Raw genomic sequence first — 17,119 nt, forward strand, 5'->3', positions numbered from 1 at the left:
TTTACGTAATGTAATGAACGATGAGTTCAGTCTCTTTTTTATGCAAGTTAGAAAAAGCTCGATCGATGGATAACACGGAATCTTTGTGCATGAACGTGTTCTGCATTTGTCGTTAATAATATAAAAGGCTGTTACAGGCTAGTCTCTCTATGTTGATCAGCATAGCACGTATCTCACTTGAATTTTCTCGTCGAAATGAATTAACATCGTTGCCACCGTCAGTATCTCAAAGTGATTATTCGCCAGAAATTCTCGCGGGAAAAATACTCGAATTCTCTCCGCGACTAGAATTAATAAAAAAAAGAAAAGAAGGAGCGGTTAAACGAATGAAACCCTGAGGGCTTATTAAAGTAGATATCCCTACTTTGTAAAAAAAATTATAGAGATTTTCACATCATGTAATAAAAGAATATTATATTAAATATTAGATTAATTTTAATAAAATATAAAATTTAAGAAAAAGTAATATATTATAATTAAAATTAAATACTTTTACATTAAAAATATTGTATTCCTATTTATAACGCGCAATTTATAAACACGAAAATTATTAATTAGTAATGCAATAAAAGTTAACACTCCATAATAAAAATATTTAAATATAAATCTTGCCGTGCGCTAAAATATTACTAAATTCTCGCTCGCGTATTTATTTTACCGGCTAACTGAGTATATGGCTATTCAACATTCACAAACTCGATTTTCCTGAAATATCTCTTTCCATATGAACATCTAGAATTATCCATGCATAAACTGTGAAAATATTTAATTGCGGTATGATACAAGTCTCTCGATATAAATCTCTGAAGTATAAGTTTTAATATTTAAGCTGTATCTACAAGCTGTGACGCGATGTATTTTCGGCAATAATACACAATAAAGCAGAAAATAATTAGCACAAATGGGTATATTAAATCTTATAAACGCCTTGTCGTTAACTTGAGCAAAGACAAAGTAAAATGGGTTGGTGCAATTTTCTAAATTAAATTTACCGGTGATTAGTATTCGCACATAGTGGAAGATTAATCTAGCACAATTTCGGAAAGTTTGCCGAATCGGGAATCGTAAAACGGCTCGGTAATAGGGGCCGATGTGCATTTAATTAAACTTTCAATTAGATCTAAAGCTTTGGAGGTGTTACGGCGACGACCTAAATTCGCAGTACCGCATCGTCTCGTTCGGAAATGAGGCGTTCTGTGAATTTGTCCGGTTGGTATATATATCAGCGCCGACAGCTTTGCTGTCCCGAGAAGAAGGGAATCATGACGTAAGGACACAACGCGACGAGCGATCGACGCGATTTCGATACGCCCGTCGAAAAGTTCAACACTAACGAGGCAAAAGTACGTCACTTAAGCAACACGATAACCGGAAATTGCTTGTCAGCCGGATTAAGTGTTTTCCATTGCCGGGCACGAAAATAACTCGCCTGAACGCAAATACGGAAGAGTGTGGCGTGCCGCCTGTGTTTCTTCAGGCAGCATCATTACCGTTGAAAATTGTATGCCGCCGCGAAGCGAATACCAATGAGGAAGAGTACGACGCGGTGGAGAATTAGAAACAAAATTATTTAGGCTAGGAGAGCCGCTATACTTAAACACGCGATTTGCGAAGAGGAAAATGCACGAGGTAGAAATACGAATGAGCATGTCGTTTTCCCCGCCACAATTTCTAACTCTAATCCTATAAAATCTTCAAAAATCCCACGTTCCCCTGACGCGACGAAATTAAATACGTAATATCCGAAACACCTGAAGAATTCCAAATGAAGTAGCAATGCGCGCGCTAGTGGTATATGCAACTATAAATGTAAAATTTAGAAATGCTAAATAATAAATAGCGTTTTCTTTTACAAAACTATGACTTTTATTCCTGTTTCTGCGAATAATTAAAAAGAACGTTTGTGTTTTGCATTTTAAAATATACAACGTTCCACATTATATATTTAAATTAATGTAGAACTTATCAAACTTTTATTTAAAAATTTCCTCTTTCAAATTTTTTTGCTTATTCAATAATTGCATGTTCAAGATATCATGCAGTATGCGATATACATTGTATAATAATAGTATAACAAAATTATACCTTTTCATAAATCCAAACTCACCTGTAAAGTACAAGTGTATCTCGAGTAGGATGACCACCACGATCCAGAGTGTCTTCATGATGATCACAAAATACTCGTGTCTCTCTCCTTTCCTCAGACATGCATCTCTTTCGAAACAACTGAAATCCAAAAGAAACATCACTTTTAACACTCGTTTTTTACGATTTTAGTTAATTACTTCAATATGTAAATGTTTTTTCCTTTAAATAGCCGTCTAGTTTGTTCATTTTTAGATAAATTAAAATCAAGATTTATCACTGAAAGGACTGAAAAGTGATCAATAAAAGTGATGCAGAAAAATACATTGTTTCAATAGTCTTCTCGAAGTTAATCAATTTATATAGCATTTCATGTAGCTTCCAAAGCTTAACAATTGTCAAGCTTAGAATTTTAATTAAAGAACAGCAGTAGTTGTTGAGTGCATGCTGTAAAATGCGTTGCACATCGTTGATGCAAGAAGTTGATTAATTTTATGCCAGGCAGCGGTCCATATTCCTTGCTTATTCATCATACGTTGCCGTCAACTTCAAGCCGACATATTTTTCGACATAGAAAATTGTGCCAACAAACTTGAAAAATTTAATATAAATAGAGCGCGCTACGCCGACAGAAAATTTTAACTCCATTTTACATACGAAATAAACTAATTCCCATTTAAGTAATGCTAGCAATTTGTAATGTTAATATAAAGCGCGACAGCAAATTTTTTGAAGCAAATAATATAGCAACCGTAGATCGAGCTACAAGAATTGTATTAAGAAATATTTTTATTATTTTTCTATAGGGCAATTTTTTTTACAAAAATCCTATTCTACTTATATAAATAAACTATTTTCTCTTTTAAGTTCTCTATTTTAATATACTTGGCGCATCCACTTTGCGCGACCATATGCGTCTTTGAAAAAAAAAATAAAAAAGAGAAATTACGGCTAAAACGGAGGACGAGAGTACTGGGAACGTGTTCCAAAACTACGCACAAGGTGCCCCTAACGTGGTATTAACTAGTTTCGTCGAATAAAAAGTGCTAGGTTTTTTTTGCGAGGTACGTGCAAGTTTTTCTTAACGCTTCATAGCGTGCGGATGTACGAACGTTTTTGTTGAATTGCGTGAGATCGATAGGAACGCGGATAACATTCTTCTGCCCGGGCTCTTGTCGATTTCTCCGTTTCTTTACCTCGCACAATTCTCCTAATGATATTTTATTCTCCTTCTTTTCATTTGTACAACGCGTACGTAAATAGCGTGTAAAGAACAAAAAATGGGAAAAGCTACGTATAAAAGTTCGAAAACGTGAAACCAAATGTACGTAGATGTTCAAAAATTGGAAAAAACTAAAGTCAAATACAAAATTAAATTCTGATGTAAATTAAAAAAAAATTTCTTAATACACTGAGAAAAAGGTTTCTTTATGCCAATTAAATATATTTGGTTGACACTTTTCTAAAATATTTATTTCAAGCAAACGAATTATATTTAATATAAATGAATGTTTTGTTGGTATTGCTAATTTACTTTATCATTCATATTTGTGTCAACTCGGCGATATAGTTGACATGATTTATTTCATACAAATGTGTGTAGATGTTGGATCAAATAAAGTTCGTTCTTTTGAGTGAAACGAATGCGATTTGTTGAGCCAACTCTATATTTCTTAATAGATAAGAAATCTTGCTTTGTTTCGTGCTCGGTTCCGTGAGTCTTGCGCGTAATGCTGCGCAGTGCGCGCGTCGATCTGCTCTTCCTGCCGGTTTCGCAGAGTAATGGCGTCAGTCTACCGAATTTCGTGAGTGCCGTGAGATCGTGATTGATTTAATATTTGTGAAGTTGACGAAGATGGAAGATTTTTTGTGCGATCTACCGGCCAAAGAGGACATTTTAAGGAAATTACAGGGTGAGTACAAAACGCGATGCATGAACAGTTGAGCGTGTGCCTCGCCGCATTAGCAATTCTCGTACAAAAAAACAGGTTACCTTTTCGCATATATCGCGCATTTGTTTTAGATAGTTCTGTGTGACACACGTTTTCTTTTTCATCTTTCGGGAAAAAAATGAAAATGTGCAAATGCTCGTTACCTTACTAAAAATAAAAAAAACTTCAATTGTTTTAAACAATTCAGAGAGATAGAGAGAGAGAGAAAGCGACAAATAAAAGAAAAGCTCTGGAATGTTCGGGAAAAAAATGAAAGTGCAAATGCTCGATACCTTACTGAAAATAATGTTTGTTGTTAACTATAGATTTGCCGTTATATATTACAGTGTACAAAATTGACGAAAACTACAACAATGTACCACCCGTACACAGAGAGAACGGTTTCTTTGGATTCAGTAATCCTATTTGTTTAACTTGGATGTGTTTAATTGAAACAACATAATTTTACACCAAATATTATTTTGTTAGATAGAAATTTGTGTTGTTTCATTACAGAATATCATATTGTTTAATGAAAAAAACATTATTATTTAAAGAAAATAAAATATATCTTTAAACCAAACAATATTTTATTTAGTTAGATTCAATATAGAGTTTCAATGAAACAAAGAAGTTAAACAATTTATTGCTTGTGACAATTATTGTAATGTTTGGATAAAAATCGAAAGTATTTGGCTTAATATCGAAGATGGAGAGAGACGCCTAGCCGCTCTCTGTTGTGTGACTTCTCTTGTCTATGGCCGATATTCATAATATCGTCCTGTGGATACTACATGTGTACTGTGAATAATGTCTTATAAAACGCGTATAGCGATAGCGCGGCGTGCTAGTTAGTAACATTGGGTAACATCTGAATGTCTACGATCGTGTTCGCCCGCGCCCGCGTCATAACATAACCGTGGCTCGTGCCGACCGTGCCGCCCGTGCCGCGTAGTAATATCGTCGTGTTGACTGTCGTGTCGTGAAAATGAGTACTGACAATGTTACATCATTTTTGGAAGCAAGTGATCTAGCGCATTTGTCTTCAATATTTGCTCGTAAGTACATCTTAACAATATCTTTTGTATAACTACAATAATATTTTAGCCTTCCTTGGTGTGAATAAATGCTTGATATGGCTTCCGGGTTGATGCCACGTCCTTCATGATTTTGTTTCCGACATTTTGTGAACATTCTAGTTTACTTCTTCAGGAAGAGGAACGATGTCGATCTGATCAGATCTTTATAACATTTTACATATATTAAAAACATATTATGATATATTAATTATATTACAATATACATTTTACTTAAAGGTTCCTGTATAAGTGTGTTTTTTGTCAATACGTATAAATAATTACTAATATTTACATTTAAAAATTGTATTTGTTAATAAATAACTAATGATGTACTATTTTTATAGGTTTGCATGGCTTCTTTCTCTAATTTAATACTTAATTTTATTCACGAAATAAAATGTTACATGCACTAAACAGCACTTTTTTAAATCAATTTTTCTAGATTAACTACGATTTTGAACAAAAATTCAATCATATGAAGGAATTCAATATAAGCCTGAAATTTGAGAATTTTTTTAATTACGTATATGAAAAACGCAAGGCACTTTTGAAAACATCCGACGAATCCTTATTTCATTTGCTCGAAGATCAGCTAACAACAGGTGAATCTTATAGCTACTTTATACAATATTTTATATAAGTGAATCTATATAACTACTTTTTAATTTGCTTATTTTTTATTAAATTTCAATAAAATCATATAAAAATTTAATGATATGTATAATGCTATACTGTAATGCTAAAAATAAATATTTCGTCTATTCCAGATTCTAAAACTGCGATACGCTTATTTTTATTGTCTTCGTTGGTGCCACCTCGCAGTAGAGCAAGAATAAACAAGAACTTTTGGAAACCGTCTATGTCGGAAGCAAGAGATGGACTTTTCATACAAGTAAAAAGCGCAAGCGATGTTGAATCTGCTAAGCAAAAAAAATCGATTTTATGTTTAAGAAGGGTTTAACAGTTCAGCCATATATTATAGTAGTTGGTCCCAGTTTATGTAACATCCATTCTTTTTATGTTGTTATTGAGCACAAAACTTATCAATCATCAACACTTCTCGCTGCTTTGCAATTTTGTTTTCAAGTATATTTCGTTTTAGACGTAAAGTATACACCAGAAAGCCAGCATCTGTGGTTTTTATTACAGTGGGAATTATTTAATATTACATCTGAAAAAGATATAAAAATTCCGTTTCTAAATGATATATTACAATATAATAAGTAATTACGTAATAATCCTTAAGCAAATTTTTATTAACTGTTGTTAAAAAGCAACTGGTGTATTATTATTAAAGTACACATTTCAAAAATGCAAAATAAAAATATGATTTGTTTTGAATGCTCAAAGGCATTTTTAGATGTTGATACTTTAATACAGCATATTAGATATTTTCACCCGTTCTTACAAAGTTTTGTTTGTAAGCAGGAAAATTGTTATCGTACTTTTCCTCAGTTAAAGCTTTAAAAAGCATTTAATTAAAAATCACACAGAAAATGAGCTTCTACAATCAGATGCAGAAAAACAAGTTGAAGTGTCTAATGTTCGCAATATTTCCAACTATCAGATTACTCCAAATTCTTCTACTGATACGTCTGATAAACCTAATGTTTCTAAATCTTCTGACGATGAAGCACTTGATATTTTGCAAATGGTTCAGAATGCTATTGTACGTTTTATGGCGAAAATGTATAGTAATTATTCTTTGCCTCGAAATATTATTCAATGTATAATGGAGGATACAAAAGAATTATTTCAAATTGTGTTTGTCTATACAGAATATATGTTAAAAAAGCAAAATTTAGTTAAAGATACCTTGAATAAAATATCTACTGTTTTTAAAGATATCGAAAATATATTTGAAAAGTTAAAAACTGAACGTAAGAGGTTAAAATTTCTGGAAAACAGTAAGTGTTACATTAAACCAAGTTCTTTCTTTATAGGAGAAAGGTCAGTTCTTGCAAAAACGAATAATTCTTTTGAAGCAAATATGATTATTGAAAATTGTGAAGGACAAATAATACAGTTACGTGAGATTTTGAAACAATTTTTACAATTGCCAAATGTATTTCACGATATTATTTCATATATGAGAGAAGAAGAATCTCTATGTGACGAGAATGTACGTACTAGCATTTTACAAGGAACCTTGTGGGGACAAATAAAACTTAAATTTAAAAATAAAATAGTATTTCCACTATATTTGTTCTATGATGATTTCGAACCTAATAATCCTTTAGGTTCGAAATCTGGAATATATAAAGTGGGTGCAGTGTATATTTCCCTGGCTTCTATACCTGTTAAGTATGCTTCTTTACTAGAAAATATATTTTTAGCGCAACTTAATTTTTCTGCTGATCGAACGCAATATGGTAATAAAAGCATATTTAGCAAAATCATTCAAGAACTGAAATATTTAGAAACTGAAGGCATCGAAATACAAACATCTTCAGGAGAAAAGATCCGTGTATACTTCACGTTATTATTAATTCTAGGAGATAACTTGGGTTTGAATTATATTATTATCTTCTATTTTAGGTTTTGATGAAAGCTTTCAGTCTAATTATTTTTGTCGATTTTGTAAAACTCACAAAAATGAAACAAAATATCAAGTAGTGGAAAATGAAGAAGATTTACGTAACATTGAAAATTATAACGATGATTGCTTGTCTCTTTCATTTGGAATTAAGGAAGCATGTATTTGGCACGAATTGTCTAATTTTCATGTTACGAGTAACTTGTCTTGTGATTTAATGCACGATGTCTTGGAAGGAGTTCTACGATATGATATGGCCGAAATAATAAATTACCTTATTAAAAAGAAATATTTTTCACTTGAACAATTGAACGAGAGAATTAAATATTTTAAGTTTCTAGATATAGATACAGGTAATCCAGTACCTTCTATTATTTTAGCACATTTAAAGAAAAAATGTCTAATAATGTCTGCATCCGAAATGTTAGCTCTGATTATTTATTTTGGTATTTTGGTTGGCGATTTAGTTCCTTCGTCTGAAACGGTGTGGAATTTTTATATCCTTTTACATAAGATGTTAGATATACTTCTTTCTAAAACAATTTCTAATTCTTCGATATCTTATCTCAAATATCTAATTAAAGAGCATCATCGACTTTACTGCAGTTTATTTGAACAAACTTTAAAACCTAAATTTCATTTTGTTGAGAATCGAATATTCGTGTTGAGAATTAAATATTCCAAAGTGAAAGCGAGTATCTTTCGAGAACGCTCGAAAGATGCTCCAAACCGCGAATGTTTACGTTCCCCCCTTTTTTTTGGTATTTTCTCGAGCAAACGGCTCGCAGGTGTACATCGCGTGATCGCACGTACCGCGCCCAATAGTCTGTTCGCTAGACGATTTGGAGCCAATCAGCGGATCTCACGTCACGAAATTCCTCGCGGCCTAACGCGAAGCTCCGGCCGCGATCCCTTGCCTACTCCTGCCGGGACAGTCAGTGAGTCAACAAAATCCGTACGCGACACTGCTGGTCGATATCGAGAAACCGGAGTCGAATCGTAGCGAGTACTGCGTTGTGCACTAGCGAGTGTGACATTGTAACGCGAAGCGTATGACATTGTAATCATCTTTAAATAAATTGACTCGTGTTACGTTAACCAAGGAAGCTGATTCTTATTTTGTGCTTTCCTCGGCGCAGCGCGCGAAAACCGGAGCGGTCCACTAACACATTTACTTGTTCATTACCCTACAATTATGAAAAAAGTGGGTCCAGTGCGACATATCTGGGTTATGCGATATGAAGGATTTCATAAACAACTAAAATCTACAGCTAAAATTGTTACCTCTCGTATTAATTTACTTTTAACATTATGTATTAAGCAACAACTGAAGTTTTGTTATAGAATTTTAAGCAAAAAAGGATTACCTAGTGCTATAGAATATGGACACTTTATAGGCAAGATACACAATATAAAAGAAATAAAATTACTTTCTATAATGAACACTTCTAGGGTTGCTTTCTCTGAAGAAGCGAATATTTTCGCTTCAGTCAAAATTGATAATATTAAGTACAACTTAAGAAATGTCGTACAAATTAATGATACTGAAACTGATTGTCTTTTGAAATTTGGACTTCTGCTATATATTATTTCTGACAAGACATTTATTACAAGAAATAATTGTTTATTCCGCCAATGATTAAACCACGAAACATTTATTGTCCGGGGCTATACCAGGCTCAGAATATGGCATCTCTGCAGTCCCCTGAGTCCCCTCATCTCTGCTGCTATAATCTGTACAGCCTGCTTGTTTCTCGACGCAGTTAAAAAAAGATGCCGAGCCTAGGTTGCAAATGCAGAAAAAACTGTGCTGTAGATACTGTAGGCGTGTGCTCGTGCATAAAAAAACAATAAAAATTGCGTAAAAACTTGCTGGTGCAACAACTGCGATAATAAATTAACGTCATCGGTCACCGAGGCCAGCGGCAGAGACATCACCCATCACCCAAAGGTCGAAACGTCGCAGCGTTTTGTATACATTGCCAATCGTCAGTCGACAACAATAAATGTTTCGTGAAGACATTTATTAGTTTTATTTTGTCGCCAATTACGACAAATGCATTCCGAGATCATTTGCAAGCGTTTGAAGTTGAAATACATGAAGATGTTCAATGGTATTCTGTAAAGTGGGAAGATTTACCAAATAAATTCCCTTATAACGTACACATTATGGGTGATGGAAAAAGTTATATTGTACCTTTACAATGAGATAAATATTTCCGTTTTTTTTCTTTAAAGTCCAATTTCAAAAGCATGAAGTTAAGGCTTTATGTAGTATATTTTAAGATAAAACAAAGAATTGACATTTTTATGTTTATATATATTATATTATATATTATATTATATTTTATAATATTATATAGATTACAATTTTAAATAAAATACGTTCTTCTACATACATGCATCTTTTTTTATTTATTTTGATCTGTTATCTTTTATTCAACATTGGATTTTTCATATTGCAGATTGGTGAAAAAGAGTAATTAATAACTAAGGGTATGTTATTTATAATATCTAACATATTTATACCTAACATATGTTGCAGTATAAATATGTTGGATATTATAAATAACATAATCTTAGTTATTAATTGCTCTTTTTCACCAATCTGTGCATATGAAAAATTCGATGTCTATAGTATTATTTTGTTTAAAACAGAATATTATTTAAGACAAACTACGCGGAACTATTTGAATGAAACAATTAGACATTTGGAATAGCAATAAAATGGTTCAAGTAAAATAATACAGTTCTTTATACTAACAATGGGGTTGTTTAAACTAAGCGGTTAAGTTGTTTACACGGAACAATAAACTTCTTTAAGTAAAAGAAACAATTATCTGGATGAAAAAATAAATCTTTTTTCTCGAAAAAAATACATTGTTTCAATAAAACAACAACATCTTTAGGTCAAATAAATCTTATTCTCTTATTAAACAAATATTTTACTTGAAGTAAAGCTATTCATTATTTGAAAAATCAAACAATCGTATTTGTTGAATCAAAAATTTGTTTGTTTGGACCTATTCCAAAAGATAAATTTGTTTGAATGTCATAAAATTTACTAAATCCAAAGAAACCGTTCTCTCTGTATATATGCAGCGCATACGAAATCCGGCGGTCGCTGCATGATTTCCGCCAGAAATTAGTATCATGTATTATATAAAACAATATTTAAATAAAAAAACATTTCAGAATAGTTCTGTGTTCTCAATAAAATGTCTACATTCAATTACATGTTAAACATTTCAGGTCATCATATATACACAAATTTGTAATGCATGCTTATGATATACATATATATATATATATATATGTATATATGTATATATATATATATATATATATATATGTATTTATATTCTTTAACTACTAAGAAATATTCAATTGATGCAAAAAGATATTCGTTTGCGCCAAAATCGTATTCCTTACCTATTAAGAAATCTTTTATTAATGCAACTAGATATAATTTTGGGCCAAAATTATATTCCTTAACTATTAAGAAATATTCAATTGATGCAAAAAGATATTCGTTCGTGCCAAAATCAGATTCATTAACTATTAAAGTACCTACATTAATTTGGGGCAACAGAATATTCACTATTATCACAAACCAACGATTGCATTGATTCAACAAAATATTCAATTCGCCGTATCCAACTATGCCATTTATTATCTGTTAACGAGCCTTATTTGGTCCAAATAAACCATAAAAAATTTGAAAAATAAAACAAATAATTAATTTCTTAAAATTTAAGAATGATACATACGGTGGAACATGATTCGATAAGAAATTAAGTTAATAGCTAAATGTAACACACAATACACAATAACACAAAAATGCACCATCCATTCTATAATTAAAACGAATATGGATTAAAAGAAAAATCAATTTTTCGATTTTAAGTTCTTTTCTGATTAAATTGTCTTTTATTTTCAATTAGTCGTTATAACAATAATTATTTGTTAATTGAATTTTGAGAATTCTATTAAAATTTAATAAAATAACGTAAAAAATATTTTTTTATTCTAAAAAGTGTTCAACTTTCGATTAACAGTATAATGTGAATATTGTCAGAAATCTGATTTTTCATCCTATCTCGCGTAAGAATAAAAGCATTGGAAAGATATTGAGAGCATTTCCGCTGGGAATCAATGATGAAACAGATATGGAAACAAGGTTCCTCAAAATGCAGATTCGCGATCATGCGGAAGATACGCCGGATGTAAAACATCAAGAGTATTCGGCGAATTCCCGAGACAAAGCAATGGTTGAACGAGCGTGATAATATTTCGCCCAGAAAAGCGGAGGATTTTGGCAGTCCGATAAATATCCGTCCGAATATTATTCGTATCGCGATTCGCGCCGCGATATCGCCGTAGTCTCCGTAGTGGGATCGCCGAAGAACAGGAGCATTCGGAGGTGATTCTCGTATATTCGCATAATTGCCGAGGGATCCTCTTGTATATAACAATAAGACACAAGATTATTCGTCGAAAAGATAAATACGATATATCGATTGCATATCTCGAATACCAAAATAGAAACTGAAAACCGATTATCACTCAGATTTCCGATCACTCGTTATTCCGGCTGTTGATATCGATTCTTGTAAAACAAACGCTTCTGTGGTATTTCGGTAAGAAATACCTTGACATAAATCTGATACGAATTGTATCTCCTGTTGAGATATTGATTCTCGTATTCTCGAGCTCGTCATATTCCATACAGAATATCTAAAAAGTTTTGTATATCAATAACAGTACTATATATGCGGTTTTTTTTTATCAAAACTGTTTTTTAGATAACAATAATTTCTAAGAAGAACGAGATTCCCACTGTCCCTATCTACTATCAAGCGAAACCACTGCCAAGGGAACGGGCTTGGAAAAATTAGCGGGGAAAGAAGACCCTGTTGAGCTTGACTCTAGTCTGGCACTGTAAGGAGACATGAGAGGTGTAGCATAAGTGGGAGATGGCAACATCGCCGGTGAAATACCACTACTTTCATCGTTTCCTTACTTACTCGGTTAGGCGGAGATCGTGGATCGCTGATTTTGGTTGACAAATTCGTGGATAACAAATTTTATCGTTCGCGTCATATTAATTTCTTAAGTTAAAATAGTGTAGAGAGATCTATACAAAAAATTAGGAAGAATAAGTTCTCTTTTAATATTTTATTAAATTATTTCTTTCACATATTTTAAAGTAGATAGAATTCTACCGCATCAATAATTACTTTAATTATCTCTTTTATCGCAGCATTTTTATAATAATAATGATAATTATTATTTCTGTACCACATTTAGTAATGGAAAATGAAAGCGACTTATGGAGTCATTATGAAGATGTAAGAGATGGACTGGCCATATGCAGGCATTGTAATGAAGAACAAGACGTGGAAGATAGAACTTTGATGTTAACCGTATTAATAAATCACTTAAAATCCAATAAAATCAAGAATACAAGACAGTTACCGTATAAGTTGCGTAAATGTTTCACCATTGATGTAAAAGGTACGAAGGTGAACTGCAATTTCTGCGAATTTTTTATAGACAATTACAAAGACAAATCAAAAAAATTAACCAGACACGTAGACAGAGAGCATCCTAAAATGGCAAAATGGCAAAATCAGTAAGTAAGAGACAAAATTCATATATAATCATATATAATGACAAATATTTGCTAATACAGCAAATCCTTTTTCTCAGTGCTGGTGGTGGTATACCGGTATCATCGGGTGTATCGGTACCGTCCGGATCTGCAAGAGGCTAACTTAAAAGATTTCTTCAATTTTTTTGTCACAAATAATATCTCTATGGAAAGTTATTTTTAAAAAATTTATAAATTTTTGTTAGAAATATATATAACACTATATTTAAATAAAAAATTATTAAAAAGTAATATAAGTAAACAATATAGGTATGTTATGCAATAATCTTTTAATTGATTTATAAACCGCCTAATATTTTATGTAATGAGAAGCTGTTAATAATTTCACGTATAATAATCAGCGCTAAATCTATATTAGATTTGCGTTAACTAAATTTTCGGATTCTCTAATTTACGAGGTTTATTTGATATTCGTGTTTTTCTGCTGCTATACGGTAGACCTCACGATACATTACGCTTCTCGCAGGTTGTGATTCGGCCATTCGTAAGCCAACCACGAACGCCATATGTTCCCAACCAGCGTATATGTTAAAATTTTCAAAGCAAGCACTGCCCACACGTTTTTCCCGACAAACGTGAAATATTTTGGAACTCTTTATTTGGCAGAATTTTGTAAAGCCATAACATGTAAAATCAATAGACAAGCAATTTTTTTACATTGATTGACAAATCTTTATTTTTACATTTTGTGTTCTATTTATTTATTCAAATATATATTTGTGTATATTATGATATAAATTTTTAAGATTTTGTAATAATAATTTAGATAATATTTATAATAATTTTATTTTTAATTTAGATTTTTTAAAGAATTTTGGGATAATTATTAATAATTTTAAATTTCAATATAGATTGCCATCATTTAAAGTCGTGTTTTCTTCTAACAATAAGTATAATTCAATATACATTCTTGCGGAATAGAAATCAAGGAAGGTAACTGTAAAACATGAAGACAAATGTTTTCCTTCTCTCATTTATAAAACTGCCTTATTGTTAGTTTCAGTGCCCACAGTATCAGGCCACATTTTCCTCTGGCATGCATGTTTTACTTATATACGACTACTTGCACTAGTTGCAGACAAATGACCGCATTATACTTTATTTCCTGTCACACTAAGACGTTCATTATTTAGACGAGTTAGATTAACGATTATGCATGTGCCTAAAGCTGTAATCGATAAAGGATTTATGGAACGCGCGACATCCTCCTCCTCCTCCGTTTTCCTCATGCCAAAGGACCGGATTGCGCGAGGGAAGTCACGCGAGAGTTCACGGCAGATCGGAAATCTTATAAATTCTCTCTCTAAAACAATCTTCCGTCCCGAAATACGCGGCTTGTTTCCGCGCTGGCATTTAAATATTTAACAGGACGTCCGAAGAGGCACGCGACTGCCTCTTCGGACGAGCCGGTACTGCCCTAACGTACCGTGCGTGATTATTCGACCTCGTCTGATGGCATTTACATGTAGCGACGCATCAATCCTACGATGACTAGTCAAACAAAAATCGTAACGAATATCGACTTTGCACGTACACATTTCGTGCTCGGGTCGATTCAAAGGGAATATCTGTTGTTTAAACTAGTTGAAGATTTGAGAAAAATATATTAATTCTATTAAAATTCGAGTACGATTAATAGACATATAAGGATTTATTTTTTCTGAGAGTATCATAAAGTTTTATATGAATTATTGTAGTCATGAAATGCTGTGTATACATAAATGTTGTATAAAGCAGCTGAAAGCATCGCTTTATTTCTTTTCCTGGTTAATGCTAAGAAGCAAAAAGTTTTAGTAAAACAAGGAGATGCATGTTCCTCTGTTAAATTTGTGCACAGATAAAGAGACTTGAAAAATGATAAAATAGAAGTAAAAAGATATAAAGTTAAATGCTTAAAATTATAAAAAACACAGTAATGGAAGAAGATTAAAATTTCCATCTGCCATTTATCTGCCATTTTAAAAGGATTTCTTGTTTAAAGATTATGTATTAAAGATCCCGATACTGTCAAAAACTGTGGTGAACGCCGATATTTTTGGCGACGTTAAAACAGGTAGTATTTTTACGACTGCGAAGAGATAGAAAGAGAGATACGGCCCCTTTTACGACGATCGATTTTAAATAACATAAAGTCAGCGTTAAGTCGAGGTGGTAAAAGGATTATATTTTTTATCTTCTTTTAGAGAGACAATGTCGACAACCCACAATAAATGTTTGAATTACGAGAGTTGTAGGGTGAGTGCACCAGTGAATGAACAGTATCACGTTTTTCTCGAAAAAATAAGGTGTCAGCGTAGTCTTTGGTTTCCGCACTTTTTTGAAGCGGAATTTATGTATCGTTATGTAGCAGCATCACTCGTCACATACGTGAAGTTCGCTCGTGAAGAGATATAACAAATTGTTTTCGACGAGAGTGTGCGGCCCATCGCGTGAAATTGATAAAAATAGTAAGTATGATCGCTTCCCCTCTTCACTTATAGGTAATATTATTTACTTAAGAAGTGTCGAACAAGTCATGATATTGTTTTCTCTGATCAATAAGATGCCTAAACCTTCGTTTTGCACAATTTTTATGATCCTATTTAACCTCAAAATACTCTCAAACTCAATGTTTACTTACTGGTTCTGACAACCGCGATTTTTCCAGTGAATGAACGGCACCGTTCATTCATTGGAATATGTAAATCCAGTAAATGAACGACATGAAAACGACGGCGTTCATTCATTGGAATCCGTAATTCCAGTAAATGAACGACATGAAATTCGATTATCTAGTAATGCTGTGAGATGTTGTTATTTGAATTAGAATGTTTTTTGATAATACTAATATCTATCAGAATTAAATTATTTTCGTTGCGGGGTACAGGAAATATCTAGTAAATACCTGATCATCATTTTTTTAGTATACTGTATAAGATTAAGGCATAAAGAACCCTGATATCTTTATTGGTATAATTTTGATACATGCATAACAGAAATTATACCTAGTTGTTCGGTACACTAAATATGTCGCATATTACTGTCTGTCTCCCTCGATCAAATCACGTGTGCGCAACGTGCATTCTTCCGTGACGCTCGGTTCGCGGATATTCGGGCGCGCTCGGTATCGGTCGCTGATTCGCGCGCGCTGCGTGCCGGTCCGATCTTGTTCCCCTCCGCGCGCTCTTCCCCTCAGATAGCTCTGCGAGACTCAAGGCGTAACATCGCGGCGAGTTCGATATATTTTCTTGTGTGCGTTATACGAAATCTGTTACGCGTTTCTGTGACTGTATAAGCGGAATCGGTTCACTGCGGCCGTTTCAATAAATAAAGTGAGAGGAAAATCAAAGTTTCTCGACCACGTTCTTGCGAAGCAAGCCTACCGTGAGACACACGTGGAGGGCACACGCGCTCGCATTCAACACTAGTTTTTAGAAAACTATGAGATCAAATGGATTCATAGATATTACGTATAATTCCCCGTAATTTTTAAGATGTCGGACATATCAGGAGTGGCTAAACCAAGGTATCGAAGATTTAAATACAGCGAAGAGGACTTACAGAACGCTTTGCTTGAGATACGAAACAAATCATTAACATTATCTAAAGCATCAACCAAATATGGAGTACCAAAAGGAACTCTTCATAATAAAATATGGGACAAGGTATCAGGAATTCGAAGAATGGGCCCGCAAACCATACTATCGGCAGAAGAAGAATCAAAATTGGAAAAGTGGATTATCGATAAAGCAAAAGTAGGCTTTCCAATGCATCCTGAAATGGTGAAAGATGCTGTACGAAGTGTTCTGAAGGAAGATGGTCGAGAGAATCCATT

The 17,119-nt window shown here is 33.0% G+C and overlaps 1 protein-coding gene and 1 long non-coding RNA gene across 2 annotated transcripts in view; one reads left to right on the forward strand and one right to left on the reverse strand.

Annotated features, from left to right (window-relative positions):
• LOC139774730 (zwei Ig domain protein zig-8) overlaps positions 1 to 17,119 on the reverse strand; it is a 91,694-nt gene that overhangs the window by 19,512 nt on the left and 55,063 nt on the right. Inside the window, exon 2 of the mRNA XM_071710155.1 lies at positions 2,108 to 2,226. Within this exon, the coding sequence (XP_071566256.1) occupies positions 2,108 to 2,165 (58 nt within the window). The 5' untranslated portion in view covers positions 2,166 to 2,226. The remainder of the gene's footprint in view (positions 1 to 2,107; positions 2,227 to 17,119) is intronic.
• LOC139774735 (uncharacterized) lies at positions 3,672 to 12,643 on the forward strand. Its single transcript, XR_011718660.1, has 2 exons — positions 3,672 to 3,998; positions 12,437 to 12,643. It is a non-coding gene; the product is annotated as an uncharacterized lncRNA (long non-coding RNA).

This window comes from Temnothorax nylanderi, unplaced genomic scaffold (assembly GCF_030848795.1).
Source record: "Temnothorax nylanderi isolate EJ_2023f unplaced genomic scaffold, tnyl_v1.0 TNYL_tig0086_pilon, whole genome shotgun sequence".
Classification (NCBI taxonomy): domain Eukaryota; kingdom Metazoa; phylum Arthropoda; class Insecta; order Hymenoptera; family Formicidae; genus Temnothorax; species Temnothorax nylanderi.